Source organism: Narcine bancroftii, chromosome 13 (genome assembly GCF_036971445.1).
Source record: "Narcine bancroftii isolate sNarBan1 chromosome 13, sNarBan1.hap1, whole genome shotgun sequence".
In the NCBI taxonomy this organism is placed as follows: Eukaryota; Metazoa; Chordata; class Chondrichthyes; order Torpediniformes; family Narcinidae; genus Narcine; species Narcine bancroftii.
Genome location: NC_091481.1, coordinates 76,368,948 through 76,391,479, shown reverse-complemented (window position 1 = coordinate 76,391,479; position 22,532 = coordinate 76,368,948). Strand labels below are relative to the sequence as shown.

The 22,532-nt window shown below is 46.5% G+C and overlaps 1 protein-coding gene across 2 annotated transcripts in view; it reads right to left on the bottom strand.

Moving 5' to 3' along the window:
• LOC138747908 (inositol-tetrakisphosphate 1-kinase-like) overlaps positions 1-22,195 on the bottom strand; it is a 36,090-nt gene extending 13,895 nt beyond the window's left edge. Inside the window, exons 1-9 of one of the 2 annotated variants that reach the window (XM_069907533.1) lie at positions 20,842-20,926; positions 17,896-18,062; positions 17,071-17,095; positions 12,634-12,759; positions 12,010-12,127; positions 9,826-9,924; positions 5,612-5,652; positions 4,131-4,296; positions 3,453-3,520 (exon numbers count right to left, since the gene is read on the bottom strand). In XM_069907533.1, the coding sequence (XP_069763634.1) occupies positions 3,453-3,520; positions 4,131-4,296; positions 5,612-5,652; positions 9,826-9,924; positions 12,010-12,127; positions 12,634-12,759; positions 17,071-17,095; positions 17,896-18,047 (795 nt within the window). In that variant the 5' untranslated portion in view covers positions 18,048-18,062; positions 20,842-20,926. Of the gene's footprint in view, positions 1-3,452; positions 3,521-4,130; positions 4,297-5,611; positions 5,653-9,825; positions 9,925-12,009; positions 12,128-12,633; positions 12,760-17,070; positions 17,096-17,895; positions 18,063-20,841 lie in introns of both variants that reach the window. The other variant, XM_069907534.1, reaches the window with a different exon arrangement.
• Positions 22,196-22,532: the final 337 nt, after the last annotated feature.

The window sequence follows — 22,532 nt, the reverse complement described above, 5'->3', positions numbered from 1 at the left end:
TTGAACTCTTTCCTCCTCTTCAGGAGTTCAAAACTTATGTCTTTTTAGTTTGCAGTCTTTTGTACTCTCGTTACACGTCTTCATCTCTCAGTCTATTTTGTAATTGTTCTGCAAATTTTCGTGCTTCCTCTGGATCCGAGAATAGTCTGTTTTGTTGTCCTGGAATAAATATTTTCAATACCGCTGGATGCTTTAGTATAAATTTATACCCTTTCTTCCATAAAATCGCCTTTGCTGTATTGAACTCCTTTCTCTTCTTGAGGAGTTCAAAACTTATATCTGGATAAATGAAGATTTTTTGCCCTTTGTACTCCAGTGGTTTATTGTCCTCTCTTACTTTTTCCATTGTTTTCTCCAGTACCTTTTCTCATATAGTATATCTTAGGAATTTTACTAAAACAGATTTTGGCTTTTGTTGTGATTGTGGTTTAAAGGCCAATGCTCTATGTGCCCTTTCTATTTCCATTTCTTGCTGTAGTTCTGGACATCCTAGGGTCTTAGGGATCCACTCTTTTATAAACTCCCTCATATTCTTGCCTTCTTCATCTTCCTTAAGGCCCACTATCTTTATGTTATTTCTTCTGTTATAATTTTCCATTGTATCTATTTTCTGAGCTAACAGTTCTTGTGTCTCTATAACTTTTTTATTAGATTCCTCTAATTTCTTTTTCAAGTCCTCTACCTCCATTTCTACTGCTGCTTCTCGTTCTTGCACCTTGTCCATTCTCTTTCCCATTTCTGTTAAGGTCATATCTATTTTATTCATTTTCTCTTCTGTATTGTTTATTCTTCTTCTTAAATCATCAAATTCCTGCGCTTGCCATTCTTTAAATTACTCCATGTATTCTTTAATAAGAGAAAGTAAATCCTTTATCTTGCCTTTCCCTTCTTCTATTTCACTGTGCTCTTCCTCTTCTTCTTCCTCTGGGTTGGCCATCTGTTGTTTCTTTGGTGCCCTTTTCTTCTCTTCTTTCTTGTTTTCATTGTCTTCTGTGTTCTCCTCTTGCTGCAGGTGTTCTGCAGCTGTCATTGCCGGCTGTGGAGATCGACTCCCCAGCTGGTCACTCCTCCCGTCGGTGTGTTTTTTTTCATGCGCGGTTGCGCACTTTTACTCGGCTCAGCGAGCCATTTTTGTAGTCCATATTCTACCGACCTGAGGGAGCGGGTTTCTCTCTCCACCGCGGAGAAGGCCTTCTCCTTCATCTTCCGTTGTCTTCTCTTCCTCTCTTCTTACCGTTGGTTTCGACTTTTCTTTTTTCGTCGCCATCTTCTTTCCACCTTTATATTCACTTTACTTTGATTTTTATTTCTGTGCCTTTGTGTTTTGCTTTGTTTTTTCTGACTTTTCTGGAGAGGGCTGGAGTTCACCGTCCGGCCACTACTCCATCACGTGACTCCCCCCATCTTCCATCTCAGGTTGATGGCAAACCCTACTTACACTCCCCCGTCAGACAAGGAGATACTGGAGCAGAGATAGAAACATGGGGTTTAAAAGAGAATCTTGGATCAGGAGAGGGATTTTCAGAGCTTCAAACCTAGGCAAGCACCAGTGGAAGAGAAATAGACCTTACGACATAGGCCATTCAGCCCATCTAGTCTGCCCAGCCATTCAATCATGAGATGATTCATTTCCCCATTCAGCCCCACTGCCCGGCCTTCTCCCCTTTGATGCCCTGGCTAATCAAGAACCTATAAATCTCTGCCTTAAATATACCCAATGACCCGGCCTCTGCAACCGCCCATGGCAACATATCCCATAGATTCACCACGCCCTGGCTGAAGAAATTCCTCCCCATCTCTGTTCTCAGCAGACACCCCTCAATCCTGAACTTGTCCTCTCTTGTCCCAGACTCTCCCACCAACTTTTCTCCATCTACTCTGTCCACGCCTTTCAACATTCAAAATGTTTCAATGAGATCCCCATCTCATTCTCCTGCATTGCAATGAATACAGGTCAAGCACTGTCAAACGCTCAAATAATAACCCTTTCATTCCCGAAATCATCCTAGTGAACCTCTATTGCATGTAGAGGAGGCGTGGCCTCCCCATCATTGGAAAGTCACATCACCTGTCAGGATGTGGTGTAATCTTTGTTTCACGCAAAGTTACAAAGTTGTAGACAAAGGTTGAGTGTCAGTTAAGATTAGGCTCAGACCACTGGTCAGTGCACACCTTGCCATTGGCTGGTTCAAATCATTTAGCGTCCTTATTGGCTAGAGCCCTGTATTTAGCACCATTACAGAGGATACCCACTCTCTCTGCCTTGAGTTGATAGCCCCGGACACCACTCCTTGCCAGGTCACTACTGCAGACGTCACTTGGAAGGGTCATGGTGAAGGTGCGCACTGCACTGAAGCCGAGTATTGCTATAAATCAATATTGGCCGTAGAGCCGCTGCTCTCAACTGATTAGGGGACCGAGAGCATCCGAATACCCCTGTGGATACAGTGGTACCAGATCCACCGCCTCTCAATCAGGGGTCTGGGGAGGGCAGGGTGTGTATAACCGCTGCTTATAGGGTGCAAGTGTGTGTACACAATTATTAATTCACACGGTGATATTGTTTAACATTCTCCCCTGTATGATCTGTTCCTACGCTCCCTTATAAATTGTGTGCGTATGTTGTGTTAATAAAGTTACAGTTGACTGCAAACCCTTGGGTCTGCACCCAAGATGGCAGCGCCTGTGATTGGCAGCAGCCACGAGGGGTTGAGGACTCCAAGGGAGGGGAGGATTGGTGCAGGGCACCAGAAAACATGGAGACCATTCCCGGTCTGAGAAGGAGAAGCAGGAGACAACCCATGGGGACGGTGATCACAGCGGCATACCAGGGAGGGGGCTCTGCAGCTGAAGGACCCACACATGCAGCGGGCTGCTGGTGGCTCGAGGCAAGGAACCCATGGAGGCTGGGGGCTGCTGTTGGGAGATGTGTTGAGCTTGGACTGCTGGAGACTGGCTGATATGGGTACTAGCTATCGGAACCGGGATGCGATGGGGTTCCTGATCGTGTCGGAGGTTGGGATCTGGAGCTTGGGCTGCCAATGGTTTGGACTGGACTCTGACTGGCTGCGGGAGTGCTGGAGGTGACTCCACGGACACTCGGTGACTTGGGGGGGACGGGACTCTCTTTTGCTTCCCTTTCTCCGACTGTAGGAGGCGCTTCAGGCAGTTTCTGCCGATGGCGAATCTGTCGACCTTACAGCTGGTAACAGCAATTTCATGAAAATGGAACCCTCAATCATAAATATCCTTTGTGGAGGGAAAGCACAACATGGACACTGAAAGACCGGCGGAGATCCTCCAGCGTTTCGATGTGTTTTTATTACAATCACAGAGTCGGCAGACTTTTGTGTTTCACTCAGTGATAGTGAAGGGTTACGAGAGGTCACCGGAGGCTAAAGTAGGGAAGAATGGGTTTGGTTCGTGGATTACTGAGAACTTTGTGGACTTACCTCTGTTAGATGAGAGCAAGATTCCGGCTTGGAAACTTCATGACTGTTGAAGAATATGGTTTCCCTCTCTGGGGATAAAAGGCAGAATGAAAAGTGTGATCTCCCTCCACCGTTTCCCCTCGCCCCTTGCACTGCCACCAACTTGCATTTCTTTTTAGCTGCTCACCCCATAGAGGATGATGATGGTTTCCTTTCAGACAGTTTGTAGAGTTTGATACGAGGATACCTGCTCCTCAGAAAGGAACAGAGTGCGTGCGAATGGATTTAGCGGAGTAGGGGGTTGCACAGGTCCAGACCCACCCTTTTGGATCCAAGAGGGCTGGGGAGGGGGGGGGGGGGGGGGGAGTTCTGTGGCAGTGAATGGACAGACCAAGCTTCGATGCAAGGGATGCCCTTTCTGCCCTTCATGGCACATGCTTGCTGGACGGCCATTGACCCTACGAGAGGGGTCATCCGCCCTTTGACAGATCTTGTTTTTCATTCTGCTGGGTGTCCAGCCGCCCTCTGCACCAGGCAAGTCTGGTGGGGGAGCCAGTTTAATCGCTGACTCCCCCCTCCCCACCTGGCCACGCGACAGGTAGTACTGGGTTATGTGGTACCAGTAGCACTCCAACTTGCATTTATATAGCACCTTTAAATGTCAGTTCAAGCACCCAAGGGCCTTTCAGATGAACTAACCTGATTTGCCAATAGCAAAGTTCTTCAGCGATGGTCTCCTGACGACAAAATGCGACCGGCCGACAACAAAGACTTTGTAGAGGACAGCATTATGGTTGATGAAACTCTGCAGCACACAGGGGAGGGAGATGTCCTGCAGACCATCTTCACTGAAGATGAGAGCCATCTGTGAAGACAAACAAACTCGTTTGCACAAGCCAACTCTCCCGACCACAGGAACTCAACACACTTTTGGATGTGTGGGTGCTACTGAAATTAGGAAACCATGGAAGTCCGTCATGGCACCAGATTTCAGGTTTATTGTCAGAGTACATACGTGACATCACGTACAACCCTGAGATTCCTTTTCCTGCGGGCGAGGCAGAATTACCACTTATTAGTAGTGCAAAACAAACTGCTACACACGTAAAGCAATAAAGAAATGTAAGCAGATAATGAAATGTAAACAAACTGATTGTGTATTATAGAGAGAATTTAAAAAATCAATAAAGTGTACCAGTAAGTGTCCTAAATAAGTCTCTGATTGAGTTTGTCATTGAGGAGTCTGATGGTGGAGGGGTAGCAGCTGTTCTTGAACCTGGTGGTGACACCGATACCTCTTTTCTGATGGCAGCAGCGAGAACAGAGTGGGTGCTGGGTAGTGTGGATCCTTGATGATCGCTGTTGTTCTCCGACGGCAGCGTTCCCTGTAGATGCCCTCAGTAGTGTGGAGGGTTTTTCCTGTGATGTCCTGGGCTGCGTCCACTACCTGGGCTGTGTCCACAACTGTTTGCAGGGCTTTCTGCTCAGGGATATTGGTGTTCTCCGTACCGGACCGTGATGCAGCTGGTCGGCACACTTTCCACCACATGTCTGTAGAAATTTGCCAGGATTTCTGTTCTCATTCCAAACTACTGCAAACTCCTGAGGAAGTAGAAGTGCTGACGTGCTTTCTTCATGATGCCTTTAGCGTGTCCGGGAAAGATCCTCCGTGATAGTGACTCCCGAGCACTTAAATTTGCTCACCCTCTCCACCTCTGATCCCACCATGATCACCGGATTGTACACCTCTGGTTTTCCCCTGTTGACCAGATGACTGTGTTGGCCAAGATGCTTTACAATGGGATCTTTTACATTGACAGAGAGCAATTAGGGTCTTGGTCAATGAGGCAGTCATTTCCATACACAGATGTTCCCACAGCAGTGTTTCAGAACCAGAATTTAATGTCATGAAGTCCGATCTTTTGTGGCAGCGTCATAGTGTAAACATACATATTATAACCATCTTACAACATTTCTATAGAAATAACAGAGCTCGAAAAGTAAGGGCAGTGTCTTTGGACCATTGATTATTCAGGAATCTGATGGCAGCGTCCTTTATATAGTTAAGGTAAAGATACATAACCAACGTTTTGGGCTTGAGCCCTTCATCAATGAGAGAACTGTTAGATTATATGAATATATACGACTATTTGAAGACAAATTGTTGGTTCTCTACTCACATTGTGAGAACTTGATCCCTGCGCAACCCTCGTTTTGCAAACTGAAAGAGGAGAAATCAGAAGTTAGTTTCAATGAAGTGAACCCCCTTCCTCATTAATGAGGGGACACTGAGTGCAAGCCAAGGCCAGGATGTTCATACACAGCTTCCCGTATGCATACCACCAAACACGCATCCATATTTATTGCAGCTAACATTTCCCTTCACAACTTCTCAGGATTTCCCAAACTGCTTTAGCTCCACTTGCGTCCCATTCAAGGTGCTAACGCTGTTGAAGAAATTCACGGCGGCTAACCAGAGTTCAAACAAAGGGCGGTGTGGCAAGCAGTGGTGACACTCGCTGAGTCCTGCATCCGTGGCCCAGTAATCGCACCTGGGTCCTGCAATTTGCAAGCACCTATTGGCTGCAGGATGCCAGAGGAAGCTGCCCTGCTCTCGGACGTCCCTCATTGACCTGGGCCTGACGTCGCAACTAGATGGAACACATATTCGCTCCTCCCGGCCAAGCCCCAAGAAGCTGACCCCAGCGAGCGCTATATTGTCAGATTGCTGTTTAAAGGCGATCGGCTCCATCCACCCTCCTTCCCATAGCCACTTCAACAAAACAGTGCCCTCTGACCCCAGCCCTTTGCCTTCTACGTGCTTTCCTACAGCAGCCAAGGAACCCCTAGAGTTCCTCCTCGCCCCATTGAGTCAGAGGCCAGATAGAACAACACCATTAGCTGGGACCACAACCTGCAGTTAATCTTGATGGTCTGGCCCAGTTTCAAATCCAAAGGGATGGTTCTCCTCAAGTCAGAGTTTTCCAGCATGGAAACAGTCCATTCGGTTCAACTCATCCATACTAACCAAGTTTCTTCCCCAAGTCAGCCCTATTTGCATGCATTTGACACACATCCCTCTGAACGTTTCCTGCCTAAATTTGTAATTATACTCACCGCCATTTTCCCTCTGTCAGCCTGTTCCTTACATCCACCACCCTCAGACAAGACATAGGAGCAGAAATAAGCCATTCGGCCCATCAAGTCTGCCCGCCATTCTAATCATGAGCTGATCCATTCTCCCACTCGGCCCTGCTCCCCGACTTTCTCCCCGTAACCCTTGATGCCCTGACTAATCAAATACCTGTCCTACTCTGCCTTTAAATACACTCAATGACCTCCCTTCTACAGCCGCCTTTGGCAACAAGTTCCACAGACTCATGACCCTCTGGCTAAAGAAATTTCTCCATGCTTCTGTTTTTAATTGACACCCTTTTAACCTGAGGTTGTGCCCTCTGGTCCTAGGGTCCCCCACCATGGGGAAACATCCCTGCCATATCGACTGTGGCCAGGCCTTTCAGCTTTCGAAATGCCTCTATGAGGACCCCCTCATCCTTGTGTACTCCAACAAGTGCAGTCCATTAACCTCGTATATTAATCCTTTTAGTCCTGGTATCATTCTTGTAAATTTCTGAACCTTCTCCAATCCTAGCACGTCTTTTCTCAAATAAAGTGCCCAAAACTGTGCACAGGCTTCAAAGTGAGGTCTCACCAGTGATTTATAGGGTCTCAACATTACATCCCTGCTCTTGTTTGCTATCCCTATAGATATGAATGTCAACATTTTATTCACCTTCTTCACTGCCGACTCAACCTGGAGGTCAACCTTTAGGGAATCCTCTACAAGAACCCCCAAGTTCCTTTACATCTCTGAATTTTAAATTTTCTCCCCATCTAAATAATAGTCTGCCCATCCATTTCTTCTACCAAAGGGCCTGACCGTACACTTCCCAACACTGTATTCCATCTCCCTCCTCTTTTCCCATTCTCCTAAACTATCCAAGTCTCTGCAGCCTTTCGGTAACCTCGGGACCTATTTTGGTGTCATCTTCAAATGTAGCCACCAAGCCATCAATTCCATAATCCAAATCACTTGTATGCAACATACAAAGAAGCGACCTCCAACACCAGTGGTACCCGGTAGCCAACAAGAATGGGATCTCTTTACTCCCACTCTGTTTCCTGCTGACTCACCTGTGCTCTACCCATGCTGGTATCCTTCCTGTAATTCCACGGGCTCTCATCTCGTTCAGCAGCCTCATGTATGGCACCTTGTCAAAGGCCTTTTAAATCTTTCTCCTTTCACCCTAGTTTTAGACTCTTTACCTTGGGGGGTGGGGGGGGGAAAGGACTGTGACCATTCACTTTATCTATGCCCCTCATAAAACAATTACAGCACAGAAATGGGTCCCTTCAGCCCTTCTAGTTTTTTAACCCACTGACCTGTGCCTTTCTATACCTCTCCCATCCATGTACCTGTCCAAATTCTTCTTAAATGTTAAAATTGAGCCTGTATTCATCACTTCAGCTGGAAACTCGTTCCACACTCCCATCACTCTCTGTGTGAAGAAGTTCCCCCTCATGTTTCCCCTAAACTTTTGCCCTTTCACCCTTAACCATGTCCTCTGGTTTGTATCTCACCTACCCTCAGTGGAAAAAGCCGATCTACATTTACTCGTCTATCCCCCTCATAATTTTAAATACCTCTATCAAATCTCCCCTCATTCTTCTACACTCCAGGGAATAAAGTCCTAACCTGTTTCCCAATCCAAAACTTCATGGATTTAATTTCAATTTTGTAAGTTCTTTGACTGGAACATTTTTATTTTATCTAGTATAATTTCTCAATTATTTTTTAAACCATCTATAATTATCTTTTTAGAAAGTTAAAGGAATCGTTTATTTTTCAGATATGTTTATAGATGTAGCTTAATGTCTTTTGAACAATTATCCAATAATATAATATTCCTAAATCACATATTTTTTAGATACTACCAAAATTAGAAATTTTCTGAATACTTTACTGCCTAACTTTCCTACATCGCACCAACCCAATTTGGTTGATACTTTTTTTCATTTGAACCCTTCTCATGAGGGTTTAAGAAGTAAAATTTATAATCAGTTATTAACATTGCAATCAAATTCTAATGACAACATTAAAAGGGCCTGGGAAGGTGCATCTTCCAGAGGAATCATGGGAGATGATATTTGGATTGGTTAAAACCTCTCAATAGAAGTTCATCATTCTTTGATTTACTTTAAAATGGTACATTGGGCTCACACGTCGAAAGATAAATTGGCCCTTATTTTTTCTAATGTTAGTCCTATTTGTGATAGATGTAAATCAGAAGTGGCTTCTCTAACTCGTATGTTTTGGCCATGCCCTAGGTTGGAGAGTATTGGGTAGATAATTTTGAGGCTTTGTTAGCTATACTGGATATTAGTCTACAACCTAACCCACTGACAGCTCTTTTTTAGAATTGTAGTTCACACATTGGATTGTAGCCTTTTCTACATTGTTGGCTAGAAGAGTGATCTTATTTAAATGGAAAGATTCTAATCCACTTACTTTGACTCAATGGTTCTCTCAAATAATGTCACGTTTAAGTTTAGAGAAAGGAGTTGTACTTTTGGTACTTTTGTTAAATTTGAAGAGACTTGGCGTCCTTTTATAAATTACTTCCACATGATTTAGTTAGTTTAACTCTTTTTCTCTTCCAGACTATATTAAATTTTATTTCCTTTCTCTCTGTTGGTGAATTTTTAAATAATTATTAATAAATTCTCAGGATAGGCTGCCCAGTCTTTTTCTTTTGTAATTAGGTATGGTTTTATATTATGAATCTTTTTTAAAAAAATTTGATTATGTGCTCATATTTTCCTCATGTATTATTTATCTAAAATATGATTAATAAAGAGATTTATTGCCTGTAGCTCATTTCCTGACATCTGGGCAACATCCTAGTAAATCTTCTCTACTCTCTTTCTTCACACAATACTCCAAATTTGGCCTCAATTTATCTCATAGCATATACTCAATAATTTGATTTATGAAGGCCAAATGTACCAAAAGGTTTCTTTACAACCCTATCCACCTGTGACACCACTTTCAGGGAATTATGTCTCTGTATTCCCAGATCCCTCTGTCCTACCGCACTCCTCAGTGCCCCACCATTCACCGTGCATGTCCTACCTTGGATTGCCCTTTCAAAATGCAAAATCTGACACCTGTCTGCATTATTTTTCTAATTGATTTTATAAACCACCCCCACTCAGCCTCATGTGCTCCAAGTGGGGGGGGGGGGGATGAAAGACCAACCTCTCCAGCCTTCAGACCTGGGAAGGGGTTAGACCGCAAAGGAGAGACAAGGGGAGATGACATTCAGATACTCACTGAGTGGAAAGGACAGCTGGCGCTCTTTAATCAGATGTAGGATCTGCTGCTGGTCCTCTGTGGCCAACTCTACATAGGGAGGGTTGCTGAAGTGGTTACCTGTTGGAGCAGATTAAAGTAGGGACGCCATAATCCAAGTATCAGTCACATCTCAGATACAGGAAAGACTGAAGGCGACACATGTGAGATGTTTGCAATGGTGCAAACCCATCGGCCTTTACTCCAACAAGACCCACACCTCCTCACTCATCAGGAAGGTGCACCAGCACTTACACATCCTAAGGAGATAGAGGAGGGAAAGGTTACAGGCCCCCATCTTGACCAGGAACACAATTCAGAGGATCCTGCCTGGCTGCATCATTGTGAGATCTACAAGAGGCAGTATTTTAAGGAAATAGCCTCTAACCTCGAGGACTCCCAACACCCAGGTCTTGCCCTCGTTATCGTAGATTTTTGAGGAGGTTACCAAGGAAGTGATGAAAGGAAAGGCTGCAGATGTTGTCTACATGGACTTTAGTGAGGCCTTTGACAAGGTCCCACGTGGGAGGTTAGTCCAGAAGGTTCAGACACTAGATATCCATGGATAGGTTGTAAACTGGATTAGAAATTGGCTGAAAGGGAGAAGACAGGGATTGGTAGTGGTGGATGATTGCTTTGCACACTGGAGGCCTGTGACTAGTGGTGGGCCTCAGGGATCAGTGCTGGGACCATTATGGTTTGTCATCTATATTAATGATCTGGATGATAATGTGGGAAATTAGATCAGCAAGTTTGCAGATTACACTAAGATTGGAGGCATTCTGGAGAGTGAAGGCTTTGAAAGCTTGCAGAGGGATCTGGACCAACTGGAAAAAAATGGGACGGAAAATGGCAGATGGAGTTTAATGCAGACAAGTGTGAGGTGTTGCATTTTGGAAGGACAAACCAAGGTGGGTCATACACAGTAAATAGTCGGGTACTGAGGAGTGAGGAGGAACAAAGGGATCTGGGAATATAGATATACAATTCACTGAAAGTAGCATGAAAGTTAGACAAGGTTGTAAAGAAAGCTTTTGGCATCTTGGCCTTCATAAATCAAAGTATTGAGATGGTATGGTGAGGTTGTACAAGACGTGTGAGGGCATATTTGGAGAATTGTGTGCAGTTCTGGTCACCAAGCTATGGGAAGGGTATCAGTAAGATCAAAAAGAGTGAAGAAAAGGCTTACTAGGATGTTGTCGGGTCTTCAGAAATTGAGTTACAGAGAAAGATTAAACAGGTTAGGACTTTATTCCTTGGAGGGTAGAAGAATGAGGGGAGATTTGATGGAGGTTTACAAAATTAGAAGGGGTATGGACAGAGAAAATGTGAGTAGGCTCTTTCCACTTAGATTAGTAGAGATAAAAACAAGGGGACATGACTTTAGGGTGAAAGGGGAGAGGTTTTGGGGGAGGTTCTGCACTCAGAGAGTGGTGGGAGTGTGGAACGAGCTGCCATCTGATGTGGTGAATGCGGGCTCACTCTTAGGTTTTAAGAATAAATTGGTTAGATGGGAGAGGTCTGGAGAGTTATGGAATGGGTGCAGGCCAGTGGGACTAGCGGTAGGACGTTTTGGCACAGCCTAGAAGGACCGAATGACCTTTTTTCTGCGCTGCAGTTTTCTATGGTTCTATCATTGGGTGGGATGGTAGCTGGAAAGCATCAGACCAGAAGTCAATAGGGAGGTTCTTCAGGTAAAACATGAAAATCTGCAGGCACCATGATTGAAGTAAAAACACAACACTATACAGCAAAGATAAAGATACAGAACCAACATTTCGAGATTGAGCCCCTTCATCAAGTCCAAACCGTTGGTTCTGTATCTTTACCACTGTTTGACCTGCTGAGCTTCTCCAGCTTTGTGTTTTTATGAAACATCATTCAAACAGCTGAGAAGATCACTGGGGTCTCCCCTTCCTCTATTAACACCATTCACCGGAAGCATTATTTAAATATGGCTCTAAGGATTATTAAGGACCCTTTCCATCCAGCACGCTCTACCATCAGGAAGGTGGCACAGGTGTATCAAGATTGGGACTGCCAGGCTGGGAAATAGCTTCTTCCCACAGGCTGGGAGATGGATGAATGGTAATCCTGTAACCTTGGGTTACATGATTATTCCAGACGCTGGTGGGCCGACAACCACCAGTGTTCTGTAGCGCTTACCTTGGTCCAAGGTCTGTAGCTCCTGGATAAGCTTGTAGGATTGAAAGCGGTCGGCGAGTCTGCTCATGGCTGGCAAGGGGTTTAGCAGGACGGTGCGAGGATGGGAATCGACATAATCCTGATTAAAACACAAAGGGGTCAGCATCAGGCCTCCCTTCAGTTGCCAAGGCTTCAAGTTTGATTTTCTCTCGCATGACACAGAAGAAAAACTGGATTACACAATTTATTTTCCAGATTCATTTCCTCATTCTGTGAGTTTTGATTATTTCTCCCACAGCACAGTTGACGTAAAGGTTAGCACAGCACTGTGTCAGCGCCAGTGGCCCGGGTTTGAATTCAGCGCTGTCTGTAAGGTGTTTTTACGTTCTCCCCGTGTCTGCGTGGGTTTCCTCCTGATGTTCCAATTATTTAGTGGGTTTATTGGCCACATTTGGGCAGTGTTGGCTCATGAGCCAGAAGGAGGTGGGAGTTGGGGGAGGGGATATGTCCCTGAATTAAAAAGCAGGGGGAACACTGCAGGACCAACAGCTGTGGGGAAAGAGAGTGGGCCCGGGGATTGACGGGCTGAATCAGCTCCCTGCGGAGTTTCGTTCTGCGGGGGGGGGGGGGGAGGGGCACCAGTACCTGGAACCTCTGGAGGAGTTGCTGGGACCGGGAATCCTCCTGTGCGGCTTCCAGCATCAAGTCAGAAAGTTTGTGAATGATGACATCAAAGGGTCCCTGTTCCTCAAGGGGCTGGGTCAGGTCAATCTGCAAGATCAAAACCCACAGAAAGTTTAACAGTAGCAACAAAGCCCAGCTCCTGGTGTCTACCGATTCAAGTTCAAGTTTATTATCATCCAACTGTACAAGTACAGCCCTACGAAACAGCGTTATCTGGTCCTCGGTGCAAAACACGCAGACACACAACCAGACATAATACACATACAGACAGTCAATACATGTGGTCCATACATATATATATGAATAAATATTTAGAAATAAATAGTAGAATCTTAGAGGGTTGTATGAGCAGTTCATTCAGTCATTCAGCATTCTCTCTGCCTGTGGGAAGAAGCTGATCCTCAGCCTGGTGGTGCTGGCTCTGATCCTCCTGTATCTCTTCCCCGACGGGAGTAGCTCACAGATGCTGTGTGCGGGGTGAGAGGGGTCCTCAATGATTTTGCGCACCCTCTTCAGACAACGATTCCAATAGATCACGTCGATGTCAGGGGAGAAAGACTCCAGTGATCCTCTCTGCCGCTCTTATGGTCCCATGGATTGACCTCCGATCCATTTCTCTGCGGCAACCGTAACCACACAGTGATGCAGGACGTTCTCGACAGATCTCCAGTAGAAGGTTGACACGATGGCGGCTGGTAGCCTTGCCTGCTTCAGTCTTCTTAGGAAGTGCAGTCATAGTTGCACCTTCACACTCTGAGAATCGGTGTGGAGAAGGAGGGGGCTGCCAGACGATGAATCTTGTGACCCGACCCCCCGCAGCCCAGCCTTTCTTCCTCTGTGTTCATCCAGATCCGCGCCTGCCCGCTGGATGCTGCAAACCCAGGGGAAGTCCAGCTCACACGTGCTGCAAGGCGCTGACTGCTAACAGAGGGGCAGCGACACAGAACATGGCAAAGCCAGCAACACGGTAGCACGGGGCCACTGCCTCTTGGCTTCAGAGTCACTGGTTTGATCCTGACCTCGGGGCATTTGCCCTTTCTTCCCTGTAGCCTCGTGGGTCCCACACACCCATGGGTGCTCTGGGTTCCCTCCCACATCCCAAAGATGGGGGTAAACTGGCTGCTGTGAATATCCCTAGTGCCATGAATGGTAGAGGTTTCATGGGAAAGTGGGGGGTATAAGGGGGGGTGGAGGAGGGACTCAAGGTTGAACAATTCGGCAAAAGCTCAATGTCACAAAGTACTTTCAAGATTCAATTTATTGTGATTGTAATAAAACAGTGGCATTTTCATGAAATAGCTGCTCCCTGCTGTAAGGTCGACAGATTCGTCATGGACAGAAATTGCCTGAACCTACAGTCAGAGAGAGAGAAAGAAATGAGAGTTTCCCCAGAGTCACTGAGTGTCCGTAGATTTGCCTCCAGCAGTTCTGCAGCCCCCGCAGAGTCCAGTCCAAACCATCGGTGACCCCCAGCTCCAGATCCGAATCTCCAACACGGTCAGGAACCCCTCAGCGTCTTCAGCACTCCCTCGCATCCCTGGTTCCGATACCTGGTATGCCTTCAGCCAGTGTTGAGCCAGACTCCAGGCCTGTGGATCGTCTCCTCTGCTTCTCCTTCTCATATGGGAGTGGGGTGGGATCTCCCCATTTTCTGGTGCTCTTCTCCAGTCCTCTGTTCACCTGGAGTCTACAACCCCCCCTCACCCCCCGTGGCTGCCACTGATCTTGGGTCCAGATACTGGCGGTCACGGGATTTAAGTAAAACTGTTGAGAAGGAGAAGCAGAGAAGACAACCTTAGGGAGGGTGACCAACCAGCAAGGGGCTCTGCAGCCAAAGGTCACACACAGACGGGCAGTAACAGGTAATTTCGGCCCTTGAGTCTGTGCCGCCCAATTTACACCCAATTAACCTACGTTTCGAACAGTGGGAGGAAACCGGAGCCCCCGGGAAAAACCCGCACAGAGCGCACAAACTCCTTTTAGACAGTGCAGGCTTCGAACCCTGGTCCCGATCGCTGGTGTTGTACTAACCACAATGCCCAAGACTTGTGGGCAAGGAACCCACACAGGCTGTTGGAGACCTCAGGTTACACAAGGGCTGCTGAAGACTGGGGCATGAGAACCAGGTGTCGGTGCTGGGATTTGAGAGGGTGTCAAGGGCAAGGAGGGTCCTAGGCACTGACGACTTCATTATCGTGACAGAGGTCACCGATGGTTTAAACTGAAAGTTTATCTTTCAGAGACTGCTGGAGTCCTGGAGGCAAATCCACAGACATTTGGTGTCTCTGGATGGGGTGGGGCGGGGGGGGGAACCTCTCTTCATGTAAGATTACATCTCTGATCCGATCTCTGTGGGTTTCCCAGAAGCCTCAAGATCAGCTGCAATCAGCGGCAGGGTCGGGGAAGTCAAACAGCTGGGTGGCAGGTTGGAGAGACGTGGAGAGGTGCTAGCAGCAGGTTTCTGGGACAGGGAGACAAAGACAGAGAGCACTTTCCGCTCTCTCCAGCCCAGAATCAGAGCACGAGCTGACACTCTGTCCATGACATTAGCACAATAGATGGGGAAAGCAGCAGAGAGGTAACAGGGGTTAAGCCAATTAATCAGAGACCCCCGTGAAAAAAGATCGGAAGTCAATATCCAGGCGGCCACTTCAAAGCCTCGCAGAGTGTGCAGGTGGTTATGGATTGTTATGGAATTTTGTCAGTATCCAAGACTGATGACCCCCTCAGTTTAAATAAAACACCACGGCTCCTGTGACCTGGGTTCCAGCCAAGATTTTGGCTATGTGTCTGTGGAGTTTGCACAGGGAGGAACTTTCCCTCCCCTTCACCACCTCCCCCCCTCCCCTCCACAACTTCTAGAGTCAATGGCACTAACCACAAAGATTTTGCTTCCTGAACATTTTTGGGTGTACTTTATGGATTTTGAGGTGCTAATGGCAAAAATCACCTTAAAATTTTCCTACCTTTTCTAAAAAAAAGATAAAACCCATTTTTGTGATTTCCCGTCATATTTTAAGTCCATTTCAAACATACAAAACCATTGAAACTTCATTTTCCGCATTCGCACTTGGACGCCTTCCCCGCTGATCTTGGTGCAGTCGGTGACGAACACGGTGAAAGGTTTCACCAGGACATTGCGACCGTGGAAAAGCGGGATCAGGTTAACTGGAATCCATCAATACCGGCCGACTATTGTTGGACACTGACACGAGAGGCATCAGATGCTGAGTACAAACGAAAATCAGCGGAAAAACATTTTTAGGTCAGTTGAACTAACGCAATGTGTCAGCGTCATTACGCGATTAAACACGCTAAATTCAATAAAAGTTTGTTCAATGTTTCTCCAATGTCCTACGTGAATCAGCAAATCTGAAATTTTCTTTGTGTTCAGCTTGAAGTTGTCTATCGCAATCTCCGATTTTATTCAGGAAGGAAATCTTTTGAAAAAATCTCTTTGCATCGTGCCCTCACTTGCATGAACTAGTTTTATGTTCCCCTCTTTCCCAACAAATTCCACCTTCCCCCCCCCCAGATTCTATCTCTCACCCACACGCTGTCAGAGCAGCCCTTTAACCTGTACCTCATTATGATGTGGGAGGCAACCGGAGAAATGGGGAAAAGGGAGAACAGACAACACCAGAGGTCGCGATCGAACCAACATCACTGGAACTGTGAGTCGGGAGCTTCAATGAGACTCCCCAAAGATTTGCTGGTGGGTAGGTGAGTGGAAGAATGTGTGGGGGAATTGGGGATGTTTAGGTGCATAGAATGGGAAGAGTGTGGGACTATGGTTGCTTATGGGTCAAACTGAAGCAAACGGAAATTTAAGTTCTTGGAGTCACCATCTTGGAGGATCTTTCCAAGACCCAACACACCAATGGCATCATGAGAGGTTTGTAGGGGGTGGGGTGGGTGGGAGGGGGAAGGGGGGGAGGGATATTAGGGGGTAGTTTTACTTTATATTGTTTTTTTTCAATTTTGTAAAATTTTAAATAAAGTTTTTTTTAAAAAAAAGGGAAAACCAGAGGTGTACGATCCAGTGATCACTGAGGGATCAGAGGTGGAGAGGGTGAACACATTTAAGTTCTTGGGAGTCAGTATCACGGACGCAATGTGAATCATCACCATTGAATTGTCAGTCAACATTGCACATAAATGCAAGATCTCTGGCTGCTTCTGCTTTCAACTTTAATTGGGTTTCCAAATCCATTAATGTTTCAAACAGAATTCTGTGAAGTGTGAAGTCTGAATCCAGAGAAGGAAATATTCCTCTCGAGCACAGGGTTACAACTTTGTAATCAGGGACCCAGATACTGGAGCAGACACACGTCTATCAACATGGATACACAAACATACACGCACACACGAGATGCAAGAATACAAGTCTTCACTCACCTGGATGGCTTCAATTCCTCTCTTTCTAAAAGAAAAGAAAAAAACCTGTATGATTCTCAAGTTATAAAAACAAAATTTCATATTTACTTTTCTCCCCCACCACAAATTTTATTTGTATCTCAAATACTTTGGCAGAGATTCGTGAATTCTGCAAGGGAGATGTTCAGCTACCCAAAGTGCTGTGTCTCGGTAGGCACCTGTGTTGACACTACTGGCCAAGAACGAGAAGCACCGTCCCCAGAGCTAGTTTCTAATCACTCATGGTGTGATACCCAGATTTGGGGTTTTGCAACTGTCCAACACGACCAGGTATTACTGAGGCACCTGAGAGGGTGACCTGTGCATCTCCTCTCTGCAGGTACAATGTATGGATGTCCTGAATTCCACAGCTACACGTGTATATGATACGCCCTTGTTGAGACTCAACACTCCTCTCTGTAACTGAATTCTGGACTTCTACTGGGGAAAAAAAAGTCTGTCTGGGTTGTTTCAGAACATCAGATACACTAGCACGCCTCAGGATTGCGTGCTCAGTCCGCTACTGACCCCCGACTGCATCCCCAGATCAGCTCCAACAGTGTCCTCAAGTTCGCAGATGACGCAACAGTCGTCGGCCTTGTCAGCAACAAGGAGGAGTGGCCCTATAGAGAAGGGGTGGAAAATCTCATGAAAGGGTGGGAAAGTCACAACTCGAGTCTCCACATGGACAAGACGAAGGAGATGATCGTGGACTTCAGGAGGATCGGGAATGACCACCCTCCTCTACGCATCAACAACTCTGTAGTGGAGAGAGTGGAGGGCACCACGTTCCACTTGACTACTGACCTATCATGGAGACTCATTATCTCATCACTTTTCAGGAAGGCGCAACAGCGACTGCACTTCCTGAGAAGACTGAAGCCGGCAAGGTTACCGGCCGCCACCACGTCAACCTTCTGTTGGAGCTCTATTGAGAGCGTTGTGGCCGGCTGCATCATAGTGGGGTACAATTGCTGCAGAGAAATGGATCAGAGGTCAATCCAGAGGACCAAAAGAGCGGCAGAGAGGATTACTGAAGTCTATCTCCTCTCTTCCCCCTGCCCCCCCCCCCCCCCACCCACCTCACTACTGGGATCACTTCTGAAGAGGATGCTCTTCTACCCCACACACAGCATCTTTCAGCTGCTCCTGTTGGGGAAGAGATCAAAGGAGGATCAGAGCCAGCGCCACCAGGCTGAGGAACAGCTTCTTCCCACGGGCAGTGAGAAGACTGAACGACCAAAGGAACTGCTCGCACTGACCGTCTGGGACTCTCATATTCACGAAACAATATTTATTTATTTGTCAATATGAATACTTGTCCTGCATATATGCAATGTCTGGTTGTGTGTCTGCATGTTTTGCACTGAGGACCAGAGAACGCGGTTTTGTCGGGATGTACATGTGCAATCAGACGACAATAAACTTGACTTGAACAATCAATATAAATGACTATAATGTCCCATGAGACAAAATAAAAAGATAATGAAAATAAAAGAATAATCACAGTTCCAGTTCATGAAAGAAAATGTTTCATGAGTGCAGACAAGCATTTGATGGTCTGGGTGTAGTTTACGGTGAGGGTTTGCTTCGTTCAGGGAAGTTCAAGAGGCCGATAGCTGTTGGAATAAAAACCTGTTCTTGAATCCAAACTTCAGCAATTTGTGCCTGAAGGGAGCAGTGAGAGGAGGTTGTGACCAGGTTGATGGGACCCTTCCTGATGTTGGCCGCTTTCTTGAGGTAACGCCTCACATAAAACGTGGATGGGAGGTCGGAGCCTGTGGTGGGCTCGAATAGGTTTGTCCCTTACTGTAGTCAAACACAAAAATTTGCAGACACTGTGGTTGAAATAAAAACACAAGACTGGAGAAACTCAGCAGGTCAAACAGTGTCCTCAATACAGCAAAGATAAAGGGACATAACTAACACTTCACCATTGTACCATGAAGGCCTCAAGCCTGAGACATCAGTTCTGCATCTTTATCTTGGCTACATAAAGGACACTGACCTGCTGAATTTCTCCAGCTTTGTGTTTTTTTTTTACTGCCACTTACTGCGCGGGCTCTCATAACTTCCAAACCAACCAGATTTTTTTTTAAGACATACAGAATGGTAACAGGCCCCTCTGGCCCACAAGTCGGTTCTGCCCAATTAACCTACACCCCCCTGTTCTTCTTGAACGGTGAGAAGAAACCGGAGCCTCCAGGAAAAACCCAAGCAGGCGCGGGGAGAAGATACAAATTCCTCACAGACAACGTGGGATTTGAACCCCAATTCTGATTGCTGGCGCTGTAAAGGCCTTGCGCAAACTCCTATGCCGACTGTGTCGCCCAATGTCCTTAGAGACATCAGTGACCACCCCATTGATGGAGCAGCAGTGAAGCAGGAGGTGTGGGATGCAGTGTATCGATTACAACAGGACACAAGAACCCCAGACTTTACTAAAAGCTTTTTAATCATTGCATACATGTGTTCACCATTCTCTGCACAATATAGCAAAGGAACGAGCCTGCAGGAAATTACCTCAGGGTGGAGCACAACTAGAATTCAGTGTCATGTCACCAAAATCATTGTTTTGCAGTCGTGTCAATTTATATAATCTACTTTACAAAATAAATAAAAATAGTGCAAGAAAAAGAAAAAAGTTAAAGTGAGGCAATGTCTTTGGTTCATTGATCATTCAGGGATCTGATGGTGGAGGGGAAGAAGATGCCCTTGTTCCGCTGGGTGCTCGTCTTCAGACTCCTGGACCTTTTTCTCAATGGTAGCAGAGTGAAGAGGACCTGGCCTGGGAAGTGGGGGTCCTGAAGGATAGAAGCTGCTTTCTTAAGGCACTACCTCTTGTAGTTGTCCTCAATGGAGTGTAGACTGGGGCCCCTGATCCAAGTTACCTTAACCCATCGCCCAGTAGGAAGTGCGCTTGCCTCCATGTCGGAAGGTTGGGGGGGGGCGGGGCGTGGTACTGAAATCCCACACCAGACACCAAGGGGAGTGCCACACCATTCCAGCTGCAGTCTCAACAGTCTGGATGCTCTCCGCCAACAGGACTGTTTCCCCTAATCAGGCCGCGTTCACCATGAGCGTCCAGCCCTTCTCCTCAATTCTGAACAAAGGAGACCTCATTGACCCCTTCAACTCTCGACAGCCAGACACAAGAGGCAATTCACCGTCAGCCCGGAAGGTCTGTCCTCGAGACACAGCGTGACGGAGGGAGCTCGGTTCCGTACTGAGGTATGCGTTCCAAATGAAACATTAAAATGATCCCCAACTACCCTCTCAGAAGAATCTGAATGCAACCGACTGCTAAAAGAAAAGCCGCAGTCCCAATACTTTCACTCAATATTTGTTAAAATAACTATTATGTACAAATGAGCTTTGTGTTACAACAGTGAACACATTCTTAAACAAAATATTTCTATTTAAATGTTTACACGTGTGTACTATAAAACAAAATGTGGATACCTCCATACATTTTTTTTTTGATCGGGCGCCTGCCGACACTTTTCCATACCTAGATGAAGGGCTCAAGCCTGAAACATCGGTTCTGTATCTTTATCTTTGCTACATAAAGGAGACGGTTTGACCTGCTGAGTTTCTCCAGCCTTAAAACTAAATGACCGGTAGAAGGGAGCGTTGAAACTCCCAACAGCTTATTTGGAAAATGCCTTGACAAGTGTGTGGAGGACACAACAGCATTAGTCCCACCCCCCCCCCCCCCCCACCCCCAGTAAAGAGGCAGGAAGCCACTCTTACCTGCAGAGCTCTACAAAAACCAGAAAATTCAATTTCTTCCTTTTCTTGTGACTGAGGCAGAATCCTAATCGCCTCGCTTGATGTTTCAACATGCTTTGCAAGGTGGGAAGAGATGGCCTTCCTCTTTTTTTTGGCTGGTGGTTGGGAGAGAAGGGGATTCTTATTTCGGTGTTGAAGATTTCATCTAGTTTGATATAAGAGAGAGGGATGGAGGCGGGTGACAAGGAACAGGTATTGCAGTCAGTGTAAATAACTGATCACTCTCCCATTTTAATGAGGTTCAAAGTCTGAGGATCTGCTAGCCCACAATGAATCCACCGGCATTCGTTCTGCAGACACTTCCCAATTCATTCTCCGAAACCTCACCTGGGTCCAATCCACCACTTTTATTTGGGCTGAAGTGTCATAAACATACACGTAGCACACAAGGTTGCAACATTCGCTGGCCACGCCCACCCATGTGAGCTGCTGTGGGCGGGGCTTCTTTCATATCCTGGACTGACCTCACTCAATCAGAATTTATTGCCAGGAACGCTTCACCAAATTTATTTTGTGGCGGCATCTCAGGGCAAACATTTATATAAAACCACCTTACGAAATAAATAAAGATACTGCAGGAAAAGTCAAAGCGAGGCAGTATCTGTGGTTCATTGATCATTCAGGAATCTGATGGCAGCGGGGGAGAAGCCGTCCTTGTGCCGCTGGGTGCTCGTCTTCAGGCTCCTGTGCCTTTTTCCCCGATGGCAGCAGAGTGATGGTCTGGGGCGGGGGGGGGGTGGTATTTGAGGATAGGGGCTGCTTTCTTTAGTCGCCGGCAGGGTTGCAGTGCTAATTTTTCTTAGGCACCGGAGCTCACCCAAAACAGCAACGAGGAGGGGCCTGGAGTGGCCCCCTGAGGTGCCAGAGAGGTGCTTCGGTGAGCTCCGGCAGCACCCAACCCCTGGACACCGCCTCATGTGGAGGTCCCCGATGGAGTGAAGTCTGGCGCCTGTGATGTCGCAGGCTGAGTTAACAACCCTCTGAATGTTGGCACCTCTGTACCAGACAGTGACGCAACCAGCCAGAATCCTCTCCTCTGCACGTTTTCGGGAGCCCTTGGTGACGTCCCGAATCTCCACAAATGCCTCACAAAGTATAGGCGCTGGCGAGCCTTCTTTGTCACCGTTGTTCTGCCGTCCAATGGACTAGAAGTCTTTGAAAGTCTGTCTTCAACTTGATCCAAGTAACATCCTGAAATGACGTCCTCATCACAAAGAGTCACTGCAGGGGTCACATCTTGTCCCAAACCCAATGCAGTCCCTTCTGCAAGAGAGTCGAATGAGAAGAAAATGTAAACGAATGTAGAAACTTGTATCCTTCTACTTGTATTGCCTCAGATCAGTAAGTTCCTGAGCTAACAGCTAGAATTTTTGACCGGTACATTTTAAATATTTTTTAAAAAATTTAGACGGTGTAGTGATACGCCACTAGCTGACTGCAGGGGGGCGGCCTGTGTACCTGCAGGAAGATCACCGGAGGACACGACCATACCTGCCAATCATCCGCCAGGATATAAGCCACATCCGGCCCCTCGAGGTTAGTCGCACGGAGCCCTCACAGCTAACTGCAGCAGGGACTTTAAGTGGAATAAAGCCGGTTGATCAGTCATTAAGTCTTGTGTCTGCTTTCTGCACGACAACGCACCACACACA